Raw genomic sequence first — 21,123 nt, forward strand, 5'->3', positions numbered from 1 at the left:
CATCGACCTTGATAAATGCATGAAGTATGATGATGTTGTTGTGCATGTACTACAAATGTACCAAGCTTCAGAAGATGCCTTCTACATTGGGGAGAATAAGATGAAAATACACAACAGCGACATCAAGCTGATTTTTGGTGTGGACTATGGCAGCAAGCCGATGGACATATCATATGGTGCGAAACCAAAGACTGGCATTGTAAACAAAAGATGCAAAAACGTCAGCCGGTTGACTTCAAAATGGATACGCACCCTTTTGACCGAGGCATTGAAAGGAAAAAAGAAAGATGACAACGAAGAAGTTGCCCGACTAGTGTGCATATATGCTTGCCAAAAGCTTTTTTTCTCAACAAGCGGAGAGACAATAGGATGGGGCTACTACGCACATATGGTCCCACTGGAAAGCATGCAAGAATATGATTGGGCCAAGCAAATTAGGACAATGTTGACATCGTCTATTTCCCAAAATGACAAAAATCCAGCAAAAGTCACCGGCTGTGTCATGTTATTGATGGTAAGTACCCATGTTGTCAAATAATAACATTCACATGTCCTCCAGTGTTGTTCATCTAAGCCAACTGTGAACATTGACATCTGCACCACTGATGTGAATGTCCGTAGGGAATTATATTTCACAGATGTGAATGTTCACATCTGAATCACTGATGCGAATGTCCACATTCACTCATAATATACTACTGTGAATGTTTACGACACTGCTCCGTAGGCAATTATGTTTTCACTACTGTGAATGTTCACATCTGAAGCACTGATGTGACTGATCACATTCACTCATAACATACTACTATGCATGTTCACAACAGTGCCACAGCACTTATGTTTCTGTCATCATTCACATCAGTGATTCAAATGTGAACATTGTGAATGTTCACATTCAATGATAATGTACTACTGTGAATGTTTACGACACTGCTCCATAGGCAATTATGTTTTCACTACTGTAAATGTTCATATCTGATGCACTGATGTGACTGATCACATTCACTCATAACATACTACTATGAATGTTCACAACAGTGCCACATCACTCATGTTTCACAGATGTGAATGTTCACATTCAATGGTAATGTACTACTGGGATGTTCACAACAATGCGACTGTGATTAATATTCACATAGGTTGTCATTAGTATGCAAATGCTAAATAACAATATGCGTTTCTTGTTTTATTGAAGTACTGGTTGTGTGAGCACACAACCGTCCTATAACCTCACAGAACCAATGTTTTTCCTCGCTGTGTGAAGTGGGATCTGACTGCTTTGCAGAAGAAGATGAAAACCACCTCTTTAGCTTATTTGGGTTTTAATGAGGTAGGGCCTTCAATTACTGATCAAAACATTCACATTATAATACCACCCAAATATATGCGTTAAGTAACATATTTTTTTCATTTTCAGGTTAATGCCGATGAACTCTTTGCAATCCCAACAGAATTACAAAAGTTCAAGCCTAAAACATTGAAGGTGGAGCCTGAAATTTATGAACCAGCCAGAACATCTCCCAACCTTTCTGACATCAAGGGAGAACAACACAGTGGCAGCAACTCCCACTTTTCTGGGGATGGGATGGAGCTGAAGGACAGTAATGACGACATTCACATTCCATTTAGCAGCCAACATTATGACAGAGCTATTGTAATACCAAACACAAACCAACCTGATATCATTGATGTGCTTATCCAAGAAAATCAGAAGGCTTGGGGCGTCATAAGGCAATGGAAAGCAAAGTACAAACACCTTCAATTTTCATGGGAGTTGAGAGCAAGAGTCATAGCTGCTCTTGAACATAAATTGTTTAACCAGTCCAGCCCACCCAACGTGAATATCGAAATGAAGAAGTGCATGGAGCAGAAGGATAAAGAAATCAAACGCTTAACGCAGCTGGTCATCGACTTAGAATGCGATAAAACAATTCTTCAGGATCTTTACGATGACCAGCCAGTCCACATTGTCACACAGGCTGTGGCAGAAAGGCAACCCCCTAGCCCAATGCAACACAATATCAGCCCACCTTCTAGGGTCAAGCGTATAAAGGAAAAAGATCGCAAAGAGCATCGCTTGCCTGACTTCCAATACCCAAACTTACCTGGCCAAAAGCAGCCCCATCCAGTCGAAATGGTTGAAGATGTGGAGAAACACCCACCAGCGAAGCAGCCAAAAAAATTATCCTTTACCAACAAGTTCAAAGTCTGGGCCAAGATGTCCAAACAAGACAAAAAAAAGGTCCAAACTTTACAAAAAAATGAAGGCGATAAGTAAGTGACTGTACAAACATCCAATGTTAACATTCACATTCCGTAATAGTCTATATTCCTCACTGTGTACAATTTTTTTGGTTTGTTCAAATATGTGCAATGTAAATATTTACATTGGTTTGTTCATAATGTACAGGCTGCTGGTGTGGAAAGGAGATTCGAAGGCTACACATGTGTATTTTGATGACATTGTCAACCTTATCAAGGAGGAATCAATACACAGCAATGTATGCCATTACAAATATAATTCACTCTTCATGCATATGCACACACAGACACACACACACTCACATCTACAAAATCTATATAATATGACCCCATGTTTGTGCAGCTCATAGATGCATATGCTGAACTGTTGCATGAACAACAAGAGGTGGTCAACCCAACTTCGGATGAAGCCTCATTGATCTTCACGAGCATGTGTTTAGTAAAATCTATCATTCCATTACTTGTAATGTGACTGTGAAACTTCACAGTCCATTAATTATTTGTCAAATGTGTACAGAAAGTGATATGAGAGTACCATCCTCGCAAAAGGAGTAAACACATTGATGCACATGTCAAAAACTACCAAGGAGAGAGATACCTACTATTCCCATTGCATCATGAGTACCACTGGACGATAGTTGTGTATGATGCTAAAGACAATTTGTGGAAGCATTACAACTCGTTGCGCCCAAGAACAAGCATACATGACCCGCATATCGACCAAGCACAGGAAATTGTAAGTGGCTATTTTTCAACACAAACATGACTTGTTCTCGTGCATTAAATGACTGTACACACACATATGTTTGTTGGTACCTAATTTGAAATTTCATACACAGAGGAAGTACATTGAGCATGTTGTGAGCGTTATTGGCGAGTCATCACCGCTATACACTAAGTTAGCAGGCCAAAATCCAGCACAACCAACCAAAAGTGTTTATGTCTGTCCTCAGCAAGGCGACGACTCGTAAGCCTCACTACATTTTTTTCAAATCCTCCATAACCATTATGCAAATATTCATGTCAACTGCTAATCAAAACCATTTCGCATTTACAGAGTGGATTGCGGACCTGCAGTATGTTACATCATGCGGGTGCACATATATCATGAAGAAATTGTAGGCAGCCTCAGTAGTGCAGAATGGTGTGGACTACGAGATTTGTTAGTGCATAGTTTTTTGAATCATAAGAAATCTGAGCTTCCTTAAAACCTATAGGTGGGGGGTGTCCACCTACAAACTAACCAACAGTCGATTTGAATGTTAATATGGAATGTGTTGATATTTTGACACAACAACTGATTGTAAAACAGTGATACAACATCTGTTAATAGGAAAAAGGCAGCTGCGAATTTTGAACTACTTTTGGTGTTGTTATGTTTTACATATGTAAATGTTCACAGTTGTACGACTAATGTGAATGTTCACAGTCACTTATGATATCCACACTGCTGTGTTGTTATGAGTGTAATTTCTGCGAATGTTTGAACCTGACTGTTGTATAATACACATACTTTGTGCAGGAGTGTACACTTGGTCTACGTGACATAATTACGGATCACATACACATGTGTGAATATTCACATTTGTTCTTGCTTATAGCAGTTGTAAATGACATTCTTCTCTGCCAAATGTGAACATTCACTTATGATATTCATATGCACTAATGTTTACAGCTGTGACTGTTCACAGTTGCAACACTGATGTGAATGTTCATACTCACTTATGATATTCATAATGCCGTGTTGTGATGAGCATATTTGATGCGATTTGTGGAACCAGTTTTTAATGTAATACACATACCTTGTGCAGGAATGTACACATTGTTTGCATGACATCATTACGGGTAACATGAACAGGTGTGAATATTCACATTTCTTTCCATTCATAACAGTTGTGCATGTTCACACCATGTCAATCTTCATGCATATGAAAGTTCACACCACATCTTATATTCATGTCAACATTGACAACAATAAGGTAAAAACGTTCAACCCATGTGCAAGTTTTCACATAATATGATTCGTTTACGTAAGTGTGAATGTCCACATCATGTATTTATCATTACAACTTTAACAAAAAATCAGTTTCATACACAAAAAGAAAATGAAAAAGCACAAATGAAATACTAAGTTTGCCAAACCATTATTTTGCTTGACAACACAACACAATCTTATTTCAGAAATGAATATAAGAATCCAATGTAAAACACAACGTTAAAATGAAAAATGTACATCCTATATCGACTCCTTGCATGACTTCCGATTATGGCTCCCCAGCTTATCACATCTCCCGCACCTTATTTGCTTCAGTTTCTCACCCCTTGATGGGATCCTATTCTTTTTCGGCCTTCCGGGTGGTCTTTTCACAGTTGGCGGGTATATAGTGAAGTCCATGGGATCAAAAGGCGGCTTCTCCACCGATGGTATAGGGAATATGGCACCCGAATACGCTGCACGATATGTCTGTACATGAAAGTAATGTTCCACACAATCATTGAGATTGTAGCGGCTCTTCTGAATGGCAACAACAGCATGGTCACATGGGAATCCGTTGATTTGCCATTTGAAGCACGAACATGTACGCCTCGCAACATCAACAGTAACAGATGGTATCGAATGAATTTCAAACACATTCTCATTGGCTTTGCTAACTTGCCAAGACCTGCTGTCATTGAACGAATCCATAAGCCTTGTTTCAAATGTAGGACAAATAAGCTCATTCCATTTGTTTGCTTGGTCACGCCGTGCAGACATTTGCCGCATCAACTGAGTACGAATTGTGTCCACCATTTGAGTGATAGGAAGATTACGCGCTTCTTTAATCCAGTTATTAAATGACTCCGCCGCATTGGAAGTCATCTCCCCATAACGCATGCCCCTGCACAATATCACAAACATTTTACAATAAGAAAGTTAACAGGTCTGAACATTCACGTTGACTGATGTGAACATTAACATCATTCGCAGTGAACATTAACATCAACTTACACGATGCACAGATGTGAACACTAACATCAACTTAAATGACAGAATGATGTGAATGTTAACAACAGCAAAATATGACAACGGATGTGAAGATTCACATCATTCAAATCAGTCATTATTGTCAGATGTGAACATTCACATCATTGACATTGAACATGAAACACAATTGGAAGATTTTTACAATTCCTAACTGATAATTCACATCGCTACCATTCTGACTTGACAAATGGAACACTTTATGAAACTATTATTACCTGAAGTATGAATTTGCCCAGTGCTCAGGTGCCAAGTCCTTGAAAAAATCATGTGCTCGTTGTTTACCCTCCTCTTTTAATTTTGCAAGCTTTTCATGGAACCCTACCACAGTTGGCTCATAAGCACAATCACCCAAACTACTTACTAGGTGATCCCTGAAGCCATTATCAATTCCTTTCATTCGGTCTCTTAAATTGCTCTTCAAGTGTTGTAAGCAATAACCATGATGAGCCGATGGGAACACCTTCGGCATAGCTTCTAACAGGCCAAGATTACGATCCGAAATAAAAGTAATCTGGCGCTTACCATCAACAACCTTCCCAAGTTCATGCAAGAACCACGACCAATTCGCCGTGGTCTCCGAATCAACTATCGCAAATGCAACAAGAAACAGACCTACAACACAACACCAATACACAACTGTTCACAATATTCCAAAATGAATAGAAAACAATATAAACGAAAATGGTCATGTGAATTTTTATATCTACATTGCCCTATTACTATTATTATTTCTGGATTCAAGTTCATAAACAACAATGATGTGAACATTCACATTAACGACCATTAATAATTCATTTTTGATTGTTCATCAATTGATAATGTGAACATTCACAGTACTGTTCATTAATGGATCAACTGACAGTAGTATACACTGATGTGAATGTGAATGTTCACATAACTGTCGTTACCAGGCACAGATGTATAATAATGTGAATGGATCAGTGTATAATAATGTGAATGTTCACATTACAGTCATCAGCAGACACAGATGTGAACATTCACATCAGTGCATACTAATGTCAATGTTCACAGTACTTATAATTTCTCATTCACTCATTTGTCCACACTATGCATGTCAATGTGAATATTGACATGAATATACAGGTAAAAAAAATACTAACCATTGTTTCCGTCTTTCGCCGTTGCCGCCAGTAGCTGACCTTTGTACTTTCCTTTGAGGAATGTTCTATCCAAGAATAATAAAGGCCGACAAGAATTGAACCCAGAAATACACGCAGCGAATGACACAAAGAAACGACGAAACTGTTGACTACTCGCATCATAGTCAATATTGACATAACTCCCCGGATTGTACCGCATCACAGCATCCGAATACCACCGCAGCTGGTCAAACGATAATGAGTGATCTCCATGAATACCAGCCTTTGCTTTCTCCACAGCCAACCATACGACATGGTAACTCACATCTAGCCCATAATCCCTCTTCAAAATAGTCACAACATCACACGGCCGAGTCAACGGCTTGTCCCTCACAATTTCAAATATGGTACTCGACACCAAATTCGAACTAACTCGCGGATTCTTCGATGTTCGGACATCCGTACCACAAGTATGCACATCACTAAAACTCTTGATGTAGAAAAAATCATTTGCTCATTGTGCTCTACAATGTATAGCCCACAAGCAGCCCCTCTCCTCCCGCATCGCACACACAGCAGTAACTCTTGTTGTCTCGTTCTTCACGTATGTAAGCTGAAACCCACATTGGATGGCATACTTACATAAAACGTCACGAAATTCTTGTGCACCTCCAACAAACCGTTGTCCCACATGTGTAATACCATTTGCCCAAGGGACTGACAACAACACCTTCTCGTTATGGTGGCAAAATCTCCGTAATGCATCAATTTCTTCCTCAACCCCCACACGCACCAATCCCAAACTAGTTGACTGACCAATACCACTTTTCAACTCAACCACAACTTCTACATGTTGTACCCCCATTGATTTAGCAAGCAGTAACATGTTCTGAAATTCTTCCTCATTGTCCAAATCACACTTACTAATCCCAGGTAGTTTACAGAACAGTGAAATAGAACCAGCAGACAACTCATCCCATTTCTCACACAAACACTCCACCAAACGAGAATAACACATTGCGCGGGCAACATTTATTACAGTTGTACTGCAACCATATGTACACACCAACAGCATAAAGGTATCCATCTCCTATAAAAACACAAAAACACAACAACGAACAGTAATAAAAATTCATATGAAAATTCACTTTGTGCAAAAAATAGATGAGTACGTGTACAGTTCAAGTGCTAAATCCATAATTTAGAATACGAAGATGTGAACATTCACATAGTTGTTAACAACATGTCAACATTAAGCAAACATCAAAGTAAAATGAGAAAATCAACAATCTTCACATAATATTCGCAAGATGTGAACATTTACATTGACACAGACACTCTAAATTATATGACACACACAGAGCCTCATTCAGCAAACATCAATTTTAAATGAGAACGTCCACATTCTTCACATAATCCACATTAACAAAATGTGAACATTCACATTGACATATATACTGATAATCAAATCATCTACAGATATCCTCATTACGCATACGTCCAAGTAAAATGAGAACTACACATTTAATCAAAATCGACATGAAAAATCACATTGTGCAAAAAATCAAAAATTACTACGTGTACAGTTCAAATGCTAAATCCATAATTCACAATACAAAGATGTGAACATTCACATTGATATTAACAAGTTGCCAAAATTGCAAACATCAAAGTAAAAATGAGAACATCAACAAACTTCACATAATATTAACAAAATCTGAACATTTACATTGACACATAGACTCTGAATTATATCACACACACAGAGCCTCATTAAGCAAACACCAATTTAAAATGAGAACATCCACATTCTTCACATAATCCATATTAACAAAATGTCAACATTCACATTGCCATATATACTGATAATCAAATCATCTACAGAGATCCTCATTACGCATATGTCCAAGTAAAATGAGAACTAACACTGTTCTTCACATAATATGAATGTACTCCCCTCCACAGGACCACGTAAGAAGCATATAATTGAAAAACCAGAGCATCCAATTCATATCAATCCAAAAACAGAGCATCTGCTCCATCATACAAATGAAACTATAAACTGAACATGTATTCATAATCAAATTGATACTAACCTTAATCATGCAATCCTACAATCCTCCAGAAAGTCGAACACAACTGATTCGAACTACTTAAAGCTCGGAAAATGTGACAGCCGAACGCCTACCTCTTCGTCGTCTTCACTCGCAAACCACAGAACCAGACTACAACACCAAGAATGAAACCCTAGCACAACCAATCCTTGGAACGAGTATGCAAAACATAAACATATCTCTTGGAATTGGATTGATGAAGAAAAACGTAAAATAGAAACTGCCAAACTGAATCAGCGAGGAAACAGGCACGTAAACAGGCACGTAATATGTAAATACATATTAACACTGTACATATATATATATGGGGGCAAAATAGTTCAGGAAAATATATTAAATTAGGAAAATGGACCTTATGGAATAAACAGAAAAGTTTATGGGACTAATCAGGTTATAATATTCTTTTGTGGACCTAATGGGTTATAACAACTCTAGAATGGATTTATCAATAAAAATCCCTAAATTTAAATTAGGTCTATGGAAGTTAACTTCATTAAAAATAAAAATAAAGGTTTATTACACTTTATTCTATTCAATTTTAAAATTGCATATTTAAACCCTTTAATTATTAAAAAAATCACTTTCAGGAAGAAGATGGTTGTATGTTTTTTTTATTATTTATAATTAATGGATCTAAATGTGTAATTTTAAAGTTGAGAGAGACAGAATAGTATTTAGTAAAAATTGATGAGGATAAATGTAATTAAACCTATAAAAACACCATATAGATCCAATCCAGAGGCAATGGATGGAGAACTTTCCAAAGAAAAAACAATAGATAAATAAATAAAAGTAAATGGATGGACTTTTTGACAAGAAAATTTAGCCTTGTTTTCCAATCAAACAAACAATGTACAGAAAATGAGTGAATTAGTGATTGACTAAAAATCAAATATGCTATTTCCTTTCATCATCCTTCGACGTAATAAATTTTTTTATTTCATTGGTTCAACTTTTTCCTCCATGATAATTGAAATTACCTAAAAGTTGAAATTTGAAAATCTTTCATCATAATAGCCATCAAAACTGAACAAAATAATAATACTCATAAGATGATTCAAATAGGAAGATATGATGTGAAAGTACTGTTGAATTATTCCTAATGATAAAACTGACCCAGTTACATATCCCCAACCCCACCTCTCTCCTCCTCTCTCACTAATCTTTTATTTTTATTTTTATTATTTTACTTTATTTTTGATAATCTGAATTAATTTATGCATATCTTGACTAATCTTTTAAATGAAAAAAATAAACTTAGAAAAGTAGAAAAATGTGACAACGTTTACACCGACTCACCTACATCCTTCTTATAGAATATATATACACACATACAATCCATTGAGTGAATTTTGAGCATACCATTTTAGAATATTGAAATGTCTTCTTAATTATACAAATGACAAAGCCACATTAATCTAGTGTAAATTCTATATAAAAATTCTGAAGGAATAGATTTTCCTTTCAACAATGCCACTCACATTATTCCTGTCGTAAAATTCTGTATAAAAATTATGTAAACATATCATTTTCCTTTCCATCACCATATTCAATAAGAAAAACTCTACTTGTATATAAAATTTATACAAAAACTTCACAAAAATAATATGACAATGCCATTATGTATAAATATATATATATATATATATGTATGAATTTTCATTCAATAATGGTAACAATAACAAGAACATACATTTCTGCCAAGCCAGCCTGGGGTCTCAGATTTTCAATCAAACCATCATTTTCCATAAAGGACAAACAGACCCTAGTGAAATTATATGACAAAGAAACTAGTATTGAAATCAAATATAAGAATTACAAAACCTATAATATAGCAAGACAATGATGAACCTGGATACAGAAACTGATTATCCTCCTTGAAAGTTTAACCATGCTAATTAAAAGCTAACAAAACTGTGTTTGATCAGACTGTCTAGCAACAACGCTGCCAACTACAATACAGGTCATTGAGAGAGATAATAATTGAGATATGTTGTTCATGAATGTTTAATGTAAGTCCGGGCTTCAATCTTTATGTGAATTTCTATCCAGATTGAGAAACTTCGCAACACGCTCTTGCTTTGCGCCAGTCCTGTGGTCGTAGTACTCAACGACTGCAGCTCCGGCCAATGCAGCAAGTGTCAGTGCTTGTGCATGCAACCTGTTTTACAACGCAAAAGCATCTTTACATTCATGATGCCACTACTTGAAACGCATAAAATTCAAAGAGCAAAAAATAAAAAATCATTTTTTGATTTCCTAAAATAAAGCAGTAGCAGCTAGCTCTTTGATTTGAAAAAGTAAAGCACCAAAAAAGAAATTGTTCTAAAAAATGGAACATTGTAAGTGAATAGTCACTCCATAGGGAGATTAAGGAATGATCATTCCATTCCATTTTAGTTCATTACAGTAGTATTAGCGCAAAGATTTCAAAGTTAAAGTTGATCAAATCTTACATTCGATCAACCATGTCACATAAGATTGAATGGATTAACTATATTATCCATTGAAAAGTACAAGGTAGATAAACTAGATTATGTAAGCTTAATTAGTAATTTTGCAACTAAAAATGTGATAAAAGTAATGTTTAAGTGATACTTTGTTGGTGGTTCATTTTTAGTATTGCAAATTTACATTTTGTTTGGTGTGTTTTTTTCTTGTTGTAAATTGGATTTTACTAAACTATAAACTAACAAGACCAGCTTTTTATCTCTTGAGTTTGTTAAATGATTTCTTCATATCTTAATATATGCAAATAAATTTTAGTTATTATATATATGTGAGTAAACATTGTGCAGTTAACAGCAAATTTAAAAAAATAAAAAATGGATGCTTAATATTTTATCCACTTTTTGTTTTTTCAAATATATAAGAAGGCCTTATCCTATAAAACTTAGGGCCACCAACCAAGGACATAGAAAGGGAAAGATTCTGAGTCTCCAAGATAATGATACAATGGTTATTACTTATTAGTAAGAAGCTTAAAACATCTCCAATCCTTAACCTTTTTTTCCCATCAAATTTAATTTGATGAAAAAGTGCTAAAAAATCATCTCCAATCCTTTCATCAAATTGTTTATCAAATCAAGGGAGACATTTTTTTCATCAAATTGAGAATTCATCAATTTTAAATTTGATGAAAATTTAAAAAGATAAAGCATGCAAGATGATTTTTTTTCATCAAATTTGATGAAAATGGAAATCTTGGATAAAAGGGGAATTTTTAAAAAGTTTTTGATGTAAGGGTTGGAGTAATTCGTATCAAATTAAACTTTTTGCTCAAATTTGAAAGCAAATTAGATGAAAAAAGTAGTGAAAGTTTGGAGATGCTCTTACTCTTTGAATCATGTTCCAACCATGAAAGTGTAGGACAATCTTCACTGTATTTAAACCGATTTAATTCTGTTGTGTACAAAACAACAACAAGAATAAAAGAAATAGAGAAAAGGAGAGAATATGTTTGATTACAAAAATCAAACTCGAAATAAAAAATAAATAAATAAAAAACAAAACAGATTTTATTTTGTTACAAAAACAAAATTAAAATCTGAATAAATAAACAATAAAAACAACACTGAAAGTAATTAAATAACTTACTTGATTTAATTTTTCCGAATTATTTTTCTGATCAAGTCCAGTGTTTAACACTGTCTCCTTAAGACAGATTCGTCCTCTCCACGGTGCTTTCAGAATTCGGACGTCTATCTCCCAGGATGAAATGATCTTCCACAAACAATAGCAGCACTACTAATTGTTTGCCTTACGAACACACTAAGTGTTTACACTCTTTCTTTTGAAAATAAAATGCAGCAAGATGAAGAATAGAATTAACAGAGGTGAAATACGAAATTTCTGAATGCAAACATCAAATGAGGGTGGTCCTATTTATAGATGTGAAGGTGGCTCTTCATTTTGAATTAAACAAGTATGTAGCTCTTGGTTTTGAATTGAACAGGTATCATACCTGTTGGGTTTTGAATTCAAACAGATTTGAATCAATTCAAACAGATAGTAAAACGGGAAGGGCCCTGTTTGGGTGTGCATTAATTCCAAAACAGTTTATTTCTGTTTGAAACCGGGAAGGGCCCTGTTTGGATGAACAAATAATCCAAACCAATTTAATTTGAATTATGGATTTTATTTTAATAAAAAATAAAATTAAATTCAAATGTTTTTGGCCCAAAAAGATTAGAAGCCCAACCCAACCACACACCACGCACCCGCGCCCAGCCCAGCCCGCCCGACCGGCCGGACGGACGGCGGCGGCGGCGCGCGCGCGTGTGTGGTGATTTTTGGGTCCAATGGGTCTAGCCCATTTTGCCCATAACCTCTCCCTCTAAAACACTTGGGTACCCCTTGGGGCACACCCCAAGTATCTCACCCTAAGCCTTATAAACCCTTTCAAAACCTCCCACCAAATCAATGTGGGACAAGCCAATTTACAACCTTAAGGAATTTCCACCAAAACTCCATTTCCATGGAGCACACTTTGGCTTCAATTTCCCATTCACTCGGTAATGGTTTTGAGCAACCAAATATACCACGTGAATCACAACGCGGCATAGAACGCGTTACCACTTTGACCCGAGTAAATCTTCACTGTATTTAAAAAGATTTAATTCTGTTGTGTACAAAATAACAACCAGAATATAAAGAAATAAAGAAAAGGAGAGAATATGTTTGATTACAAAAATCAAACTCGAAATAAAAATAAATAAATAAAAAATAAAACAGATTTTATTTTGTTACAAAAACAAAATTAAAATCTGAATAAATAAACAAATAAAAATAACACTGAAAGTAATTAAATAACTTACTTGATTTAATTTCTTCGAATTATTTTTCTGATCAAGTCCAGTGTTTAACACTGTCTCCTTAAGACAGATTCGTCCTCTCCACGGTGCTTTCAGAATTCGGACGTCTATCTCCCAGGATGAAATGATCTTCCACAAACAATAGCAGCACTACTAATTGTTTGCCTTACGAACACACTAAGTGTTTACACTCTTTCTTTTGAAAATAAAATGCAGCAAGATGAAGAATAGAAAACAGAAGTGAAATACGAAATTTCTGAATCCAAAATATCAAATGAGGGTGGTCCTATTTATAGATGTGAAGGTGGCTCTTGGATTTGAAATAAACAGGTATGTAACTCTTGGTTTTGAATTGAACAGGTATCATACCTGTTGGGTTTTGAATTCAAACAGATTTGAATTAATTCAAACAGATAGTAAAACGGGAAGGGCCCTGTTTGGGTGTGCATTAATTCCAAAACAGTTTATTTCTGTTTGAAACCGGGAAGGGCCCTGTTTGGATGAACAAAAAATCCAAACTAATTTAATTTGAATTATGGATTTTATTTTAATAAAAAATAAAATTAAATTCAAATGTTTTTGGCCCAAAAAGATTAGAAGCCCAACCCAACCACACACCACGCACCCGCGCCCAAGCCCAAGCCCAAGCCCAGCCCGACCGACCGGACGGACGGCGGCGGCGGCGCGCGCGCGTGTGGGGTGATTTTTGGGTCCAATGGGTCTAGCCCATTTTGCCCATAACCTCTCCCTCTAAAACACTTGGGTACCCCTTGGGGCACACCCCAAGTATCTCACCCTAAGCCTTATAAACCCTTTCAAAACCTCCCACCAAATCAATGTGGGACAAGCCAATTTACAACCTTAAGGAATTTCCACCAAAACTCCATTTCCATGGAGCACACTTTGGCTTCAATTTCCCATTCACTCGGTAATGGTTTTGAGCAACCAAATATACCACGTGAATCACAACGCGGCATAGAACGCGTTACCACTTTGACCCGAGTAAATCGACACTCGGGGCCCACCTAAAAAATAGACCGAACTTAGGAAAAAATTCTGGTTTTATCCAGAATTTTATAACCATTCCAACAATCCCCCACATGAATGGAATTTGATGACAACGGAAATGCAACAAAATGCAGACTTTAACGAAAGAGTATAAGTCGAAAATATCTTGCATCAGGATAGGTAGTTTTCGGCTTTGAACCTTCCCTAGTGATAACCTATCGGACTTACTGGCTAACCAATGGACGCGATGCCTTGAATTGTTCAGCCGTTTGTGTAAGCCAAGACAATAGATTTCACACAAAATATCTTCTAACACATCGTGGTTCTCACTGTTGTGTTCATTTTGGCCTTGAACGCGCCTGGTTTTCATAAGTGTTTCTAGAGAATTTAGCCTTTGCATTCTCATAGAACCGGCCCCAGTTCAACACTCATATAGGTGATTCTTATTGTGAGTATCTCCTTATACTCGTCTTGATTTTATGTCTTAATCAAGATATAAGTAATCATTAAAAGCAAAGCTTATCCTTATACCTCTGCATACAACATATGTTGCAGATATCACTCTCACCATAGGAATGGGTAGGAATTTTAATCCCTTGGTGATTTCTGGCGAGCCATACATAACTTAGTTGTCCCTTTGAACTTAGTTCTTGGGATCTCCAGTCATATAAGTAGGGTTACCATTATGACGACTCTTATGTAATAGGCTTTAATCCCATCCCCTTCGATGAACTATACACTAGCTCTTTTGTCAAACCTTTTGTTAACGGATCCGCAATATTCTCTTTAGATTTTATATAATCTATTGAGATTATTCCGTTTGACAACAATTGCCTTACGGTATTATGTCGACGACGAATATGTCGTGACTTACCATTATACATATGATTCTGTGCCCTGCCTATTGCAGATTGACTATCACAATGAATGCAAATAGCTGGCACAGGTTTTGGCCACATTGGAATGTCTTCTAAGAAGTGACGAAGCCATTCTGCTTCTTCACCTGCTTTGTCTAAAGCAATGAACTCGGATTCCATTGTGGATCGTGCGATGCACGTTTGTTTCGTGGACTTCCAAGAAACAGCAGCGCCTCCTAGAGTAAAAACATATCCACTAGTGGATTTTGAATCTTTAGTATCCGATATCCAATTGGCATCACAATAACCTTCGAGTACTGCTGGATATCGAGTAAAGTTCAAACCATGATCACGAGTAAATCTTAGATATCTAAGAACTCGAATGATCGCTTTCCAATGGTCTTCTCCAGGGTTACTAGTGTACCTACTCAATTTACTTATAGCATAAGCTATATCAGGACGAGTACAATTCATTAGGTACATTAGGCTTCCAATGATTTGGGAGTATTTTAACTGAGACACTGCATCACCTTTATTTTTTGATAAATAAAGACTGATGTCTACAGGTGTTCTAGCTAAATTCAAATCATCCTTGATAAATTTATCAAGAATATTCTCAATATAATGAGATTGAGATAATGCATATCCGTCAGATGTTTTAGTAATTTTCATTCCTAATATAACATCTGCGACCCCCATATCTTTCATATCAAATCTTTTGTTAAGCATCTGCTTAGTTGATTTGATCATGTTTTGACTGCTTCCAATGATAAGCATGTCATCCACATAAAGACAAACTATGACATATCCTTGGTCAGTGTTTTTAACATAGACGCATTTGTCACATTCGTTTATCTTAAACCCATTAGTAAGCATTGCATGATCAAATTTTTCATGCCATTGCTTAGGTGCTTGTTTTAATCCATAAAGGGATTTTACAAGTCGACAAACTTTCTTTTCTTGCCCTGATACTACAAACCCTTCGGGTTGTTCCATATAGATCTCTTCATTTAGATCACCGTTTAAGAAAGCGGTCTTAACATCCATTTGATGTATTTCTAAATTAAACAACGCTGCTATAGCAATAAGCATGCGAATGGATGTTATTCTTGTCACAGGGGAATATGTGTCAAAATAGTCCAGACCTTCCTTTTGTCTGTAACCTTTAACAACAAGTCTTGCTTTATACTTGTCAATTGAACCATCTGCTTTCATTTTTCTCTTGAATATCCATTTATATCCAAGAGGTTTAGAACCTGGTGGAAGATCCACCAATTCCCAAGTATGATTTTGCATAATGGATTCAATTTCATTATTAACAGCCTCTTTCCACAAAGGTGCTTCAGGACCTGTCATTGCTGCCTTAAAGCTTTGAGGTTCATTTTCTAACAAGTATGTCAGAAAATCTGGACCAAAAGATTTTGATGTTCTCGCTCTTTTACTTCGTCTTGGTTCATCATTAGTTAAATCCTGTTGGTCGAGACTATTACTAGTCTCTTGTGTTTGATTGTCATTAGTCTCTTGACTTTGTGTACAATCATAAGTTCTTTTCTATGAACTTAATTCCTGTCCTTTCTTGTAAGGAAAGACATGTTCAAAAAACACAGCATTCCTTGACTCTATAATAGTGTTCACATTTATATCAGGTATATCTGATTTATAAGTCAGAAACCGATATGCACTACTATTCTGAGCATAACCAATAAACACACAATCTACTGTTTTTGGTCCAATTTTAGTCTTTTTAGGAACAGGTACTTCAACTTTTGCCAAACACCCCCACACTTTTAAGTATTTGTAGGAAGGTGGTCGACCTTTCCACAATTCATAAGGAATGCTTTTGGTTTTCTTGTGGGGTATTCTATTAAGAACATAATTAGCAGACAATATTGCTTCCCCCCACAAGTTCTGTGGTAAGCCTGAACTTAGTAACATGGCATTCATCATTTCTTTTAGAGTTCTATTCTTCCTTTCAGCAATTCCATTTTGCTGTGGAGAATAAGGGGCTGTAGTTTGGTGAATAATGCCATGTTGTGCACAAAATTCATTTAATGGTGCATCATATTCACCACCCCTATCACTTCTAACCATTTTAATGGTTTTACCAAGTTGATTTTCAACTTCTGTTTTGTAGAGTTTAAACATTTCTAAAGCTTCATCTTTACTTCTAAGTAAATAAACATAACAATATCTTGTGCAATCATCGATAAATGTTATGAAATACTTTTTGCCACCTCTAGTTTGAATAAACTTTAAATCACATACATCAGTGTGAATTAATTCTAGAGGTTCGGTTTTTCTTTCAACCGATTTAAATGGAGCCTTAGTTAGTTTCGCTTCTACACAAATTTCACATTTATGATTAGGATTAATTTCAAACTTTGGTATATAATCTAAACCAATTAATCTACGCAAAGCATCAAAATTCACATGTCCTAATCTACCATGCCATAAATTTGACTCAAGAATATAAACAAAAGATGTGTTATTCTTATTCATAGCAACTTTTGGTACAACTGTCATTACATTTAACTTAAAGAGACCATCACTCATGTATCCCTTACCAACATACATACCACTCTTTGTTAATACAAACTTATCAGACTCAAATACAAGCCTAAAACCATTTTTACTTAACAAAGACCCAGAAACTAAATTCTTCCGGATGTCAGGTACATGTAGTACGTTGTTGAGGGTCAGTTCTTTCCCTGATGTCATCTTCAAGATTACTTTCCCTTGTCCAGCCACAGCAGAAGTAGAAGAATTTCCCATGAAAAGTTGTTCACCATTTGCAGCCTCATTGTAGGTAGTGAACATCTTCTTGTCCGCACATATGTGACGAGTTGCTCCAGTGTCAACCCACCACTCTTTGGGATTTCCAACCAAGTTAGCCTCAGACACCACAGCAGAAAGGTTGATGTCATTCACTCCGTCAGAGATGTAATCCAATTCTGTTACATTGGCCTGATTGGTGGTCTTCTTACTTGTACTTCCATGATTCTTTTTAGGGCGGCGGCAGTCAGAAGCTCGATGTCCAGTTTTGCCACAGTTATAGCATTTTTCTTTGAACTTCTTGCTACTATCGCCTTGTTTAGGACCATCTCCAGTAAACTTTCTCTTTTTGTTATGTGGTTTATGAACTTGTTCAACCACATTTGCCTTGGACTCAATGGGATTTTTCCCATTCCTCTTTTCAGCCTTTCGGTTATCTTCTTCAATTCTTAACCTTACAATCAATTCATCCATAGTCATCTCTTTGCGTTTATGTTTTAAATAATTTTTGAAATCTTTCCAAGCCGGTGGTAACTTTTCCACTAAAGCTGCGACTTGGAATGACTCGCTAAGAGACATACCTTCTGAATGAATATCATGCAAAATTATTTGAAAACTTTGAACTTGAGATATTACCGTTTGGGAGTCTACCATAACAAAGTCCAGAAATTTACCGACGACAAATTTCTTCGTGCCGGCATCTTCTGTCTTGTATTTCTTCTCCAAAGAATCCCACAATTCTTTTGCTGTTTTCAGAGGACTGTATACATTATACAGCATATTGTCAAGGCCATTTAGGATGTAGTTTCTGCACAGGAAATCTGAATGTTTCCAAGCATCTACAGCGGCAACAACTTGCCGATCACTTTCACCATCTTTAAGTGCTGGAGCCTCTTCATGGAGAAACCGGGCCAAATTAAGAGTTGTAAGATAGAACAGCATCTTCTGCTGCCATCTCTTAAACTCGGTACCATTAAATTTTTCCGATTTTTCTCCATGATTGATTGGTACATGAACATGGTTCTGGATAGGGACCGATGTAGGTGTAACAATAGGAGTACCACTGCCAGATGCAGTTTCAGTTGTAGTAGCCATAATCTCTGATTACAAAAATCAGAAAATATTAAAACACAAATTAATTTTCTAGTTACTAAAACCATAAAATAATTATAACAACAAAATAATTTTATTTTCCTTATTACTAAAACTAGAAAAATAAAATATCACAAGAATTTTCTGTAATACCAAATAATATTATGAATTGTTAATGACACCAGTATCGTACTACTAGTAGTTGTCAAAGAAAAGAGACAGTATATTACTACTATCTGTCAAATAGCATAAATCACTATTTATTTTTCCAACCAGAATATTAATTTGAAAATACAGAAAATTAAATACAATGAAGATACCCAAAAAGGAATCTGTCTTAAGATTGTCCTACAGAAAGAACCTAAACTAGTTTGAGTCAGTGAGTAGCTATTCCACAAGGATTTGGATTCCACAAGAATAGTCATTCATTTTCTGTAATACAAATTTGATTCAAACATAATTTTGCATGAGTATTCTAGTCAACGAGTCTAAAAATTGAACCGTTCGGATCATCCAAAATCAGCCTCAAAATGTGACTACCAAGTTTAAACGCTCTCTCGACTTGAGAGAAGCTAAACCCATAATGAAGTAGAACAATCATTGCAAATATGAAATTTTTATCCAAAGAAGAAAAAGTAATGAATAATGAAATAAGATAACACAAACTGCATTCTGACCAAGGAATTTGGATATACAATAACAAGAGCATGAACTTCAACAGAAAGAATTATCATAAAACCCTAAATCGATAGAATTAATGTTTTAACAAATCCCAAACAAAAACAGAAACTTTTCACTTTTATTTTCCTTTTTCCATTATATTTTCTCGGATTTCCAAATGGGTTATGCAAAATCGTACCTAGCGTGAATGATCTTAACACTGGTTTTCATGTTGGGTTGGGACCAATTGTAGGCGATTGAACCCGCTATTCCGCTTAGCCACAAACATCCTTCAAAAAAATTTGAAACCAAAACAATCAAATCAAAATCAAAATCAAACCCAAAACCCAAACTCCATGGAAATATATATATATATATATAGAGAGAGAGAGAGAGAGAGAGATTACCAACAGTGCGAAGCTTGTGATCGACGACCCATTCCCTGATAGAATCAAAGGTGGTGTTCTTCGCTTCAGCCATTTTCGTCAATTGCTTTTCTCAGAGTGAGAAAATTTGGAGATTTTGATTTTGGTTCGTATTTGAATATTTGCAGGGTATATATATGTATACACAAAAGGGTGACGAATACGACGCCGTAACGTGACTCGCGTCGTGGCATCCACCTAACACGTGTTTGATTAATGTTACACTTGTGTTGTGCTTTTATTTATTTATTTAAATAACAAACACACTCTATGAGATTAGTTAAATTATAAATTATCTTTTGTAGTTTTAAAAATTACATTATGTCTCTTAAGGTTTTTAATTTCATAATAAATAAGTTCTTTTATTAATAAATTATCAAATTAATTAACAGTTTTTAATAATGTTAAAATTTTATTTCAATTAATAACTCAGATAATTTTATTATTGTATAGGTAAACAGTTAGAAATTTCATTTTTTTTAATTAATTCTGTTAAATGAAAAATTCTGATAGTGAGGTATTTGTAATTTTTCAAATCACAGGAAACAATTTATATTTTAAGCAAACATTAAAAAGTGTATTTGTAATTTACTCTTTTTTTATATATATTTGATGATTTGATTACCTTTTTTTTAGTATTTTTTATGATAAATTTGGTTTCAATTTTGTGAAAATTATTTTTCATATATTTTTATTTTAGTGATTTTTTGATATTTTAAATAATTTTTTTATTATTAGATATACCTAATTTAGATGTACTTAAAAAGCAAATATTTAAAAAAATAATAAATTTACAAGAATAAGAGAATATATTAAATCTTCGCATTTTTTATATTTACTGAATTTTTTATAATTTTTTTCACAAATATTATATTTTTTAATTATATTTATATTAAATATATCTAATAGTAAATAAAAAATCACTAAAAATAAAAAAAATATAAATATATATATATATATATATGAAAAATAAAAAATTCAATTTTCAAAAAAA

At 35.2% G+C, this 21,123-nt stretch overlaps 2 protein-coding genes across 2 annotated transcripts; both read right to left on the minus strand.

The window, feature by feature from the left end:
• Positions 1 to 4,383: 4,383 nt before the first annotated feature.
• On the minus strand, positions 4,384 to 7,479 carry LOC114323673 (uncharacterized). The gene is made up of 2 exons (XM_028271332.2): positions 5,503 to 7,479; positions 4,384 to 5,141 (listed from the first exon to the last, which is right to left on the minus strand). The coding sequence occupies exons 1-2, from the start codon at positions 5,754 to 5,756 to the stop codon at positions 4,499 to 4,501; spliced, it is 897 nt and encodes a 298-aa protein (XP_028127133.2). The 5' UTR covers positions 5,757 to 7,479; the 3' UTR covers positions 4,384 to 4,498.
• Positions 7,480 to 10,224: 2,745 nt separating this feature from the next.
• Positions 10,225 to 20,246, minus strand: LOC114292587 (uncharacterized). Its single transcript, XM_028236588.2, has 3 exons — positions 20,112 to 20,246; positions 19,904 to 19,994; positions 10,225 to 10,662 (listed from the first exon to the last, which is right to left on the minus strand). The coding sequence occupies exons 1-3, from the start codon at positions 20,182 to 20,184 to the stop codon at positions 10,527 to 10,529; spliced, it is 300 nt and encodes a 99-aa protein (XP_028092389.2). The 5' UTR covers positions 20,185 to 20,246; the 3' UTR covers positions 10,225 to 10,526.
• Between the last annotated feature and the right edge of the window lie 877 nt (positions 20,247 to 21,123).

The sequence above is a fragment of the Camellia sinensis genome, chromosome 7, assembly GCF_055761805.1.
Source record: "Camellia sinensis isolate YWXY chromosome 7, ASM5576180v1, whole genome shotgun sequence".
Taxonomy (NCBI): domain Eukaryota; kingdom Viridiplantae; phylum Streptophyta; class Magnoliopsida; order Ericales; family Theaceae; genus Camellia; species Camellia sinensis.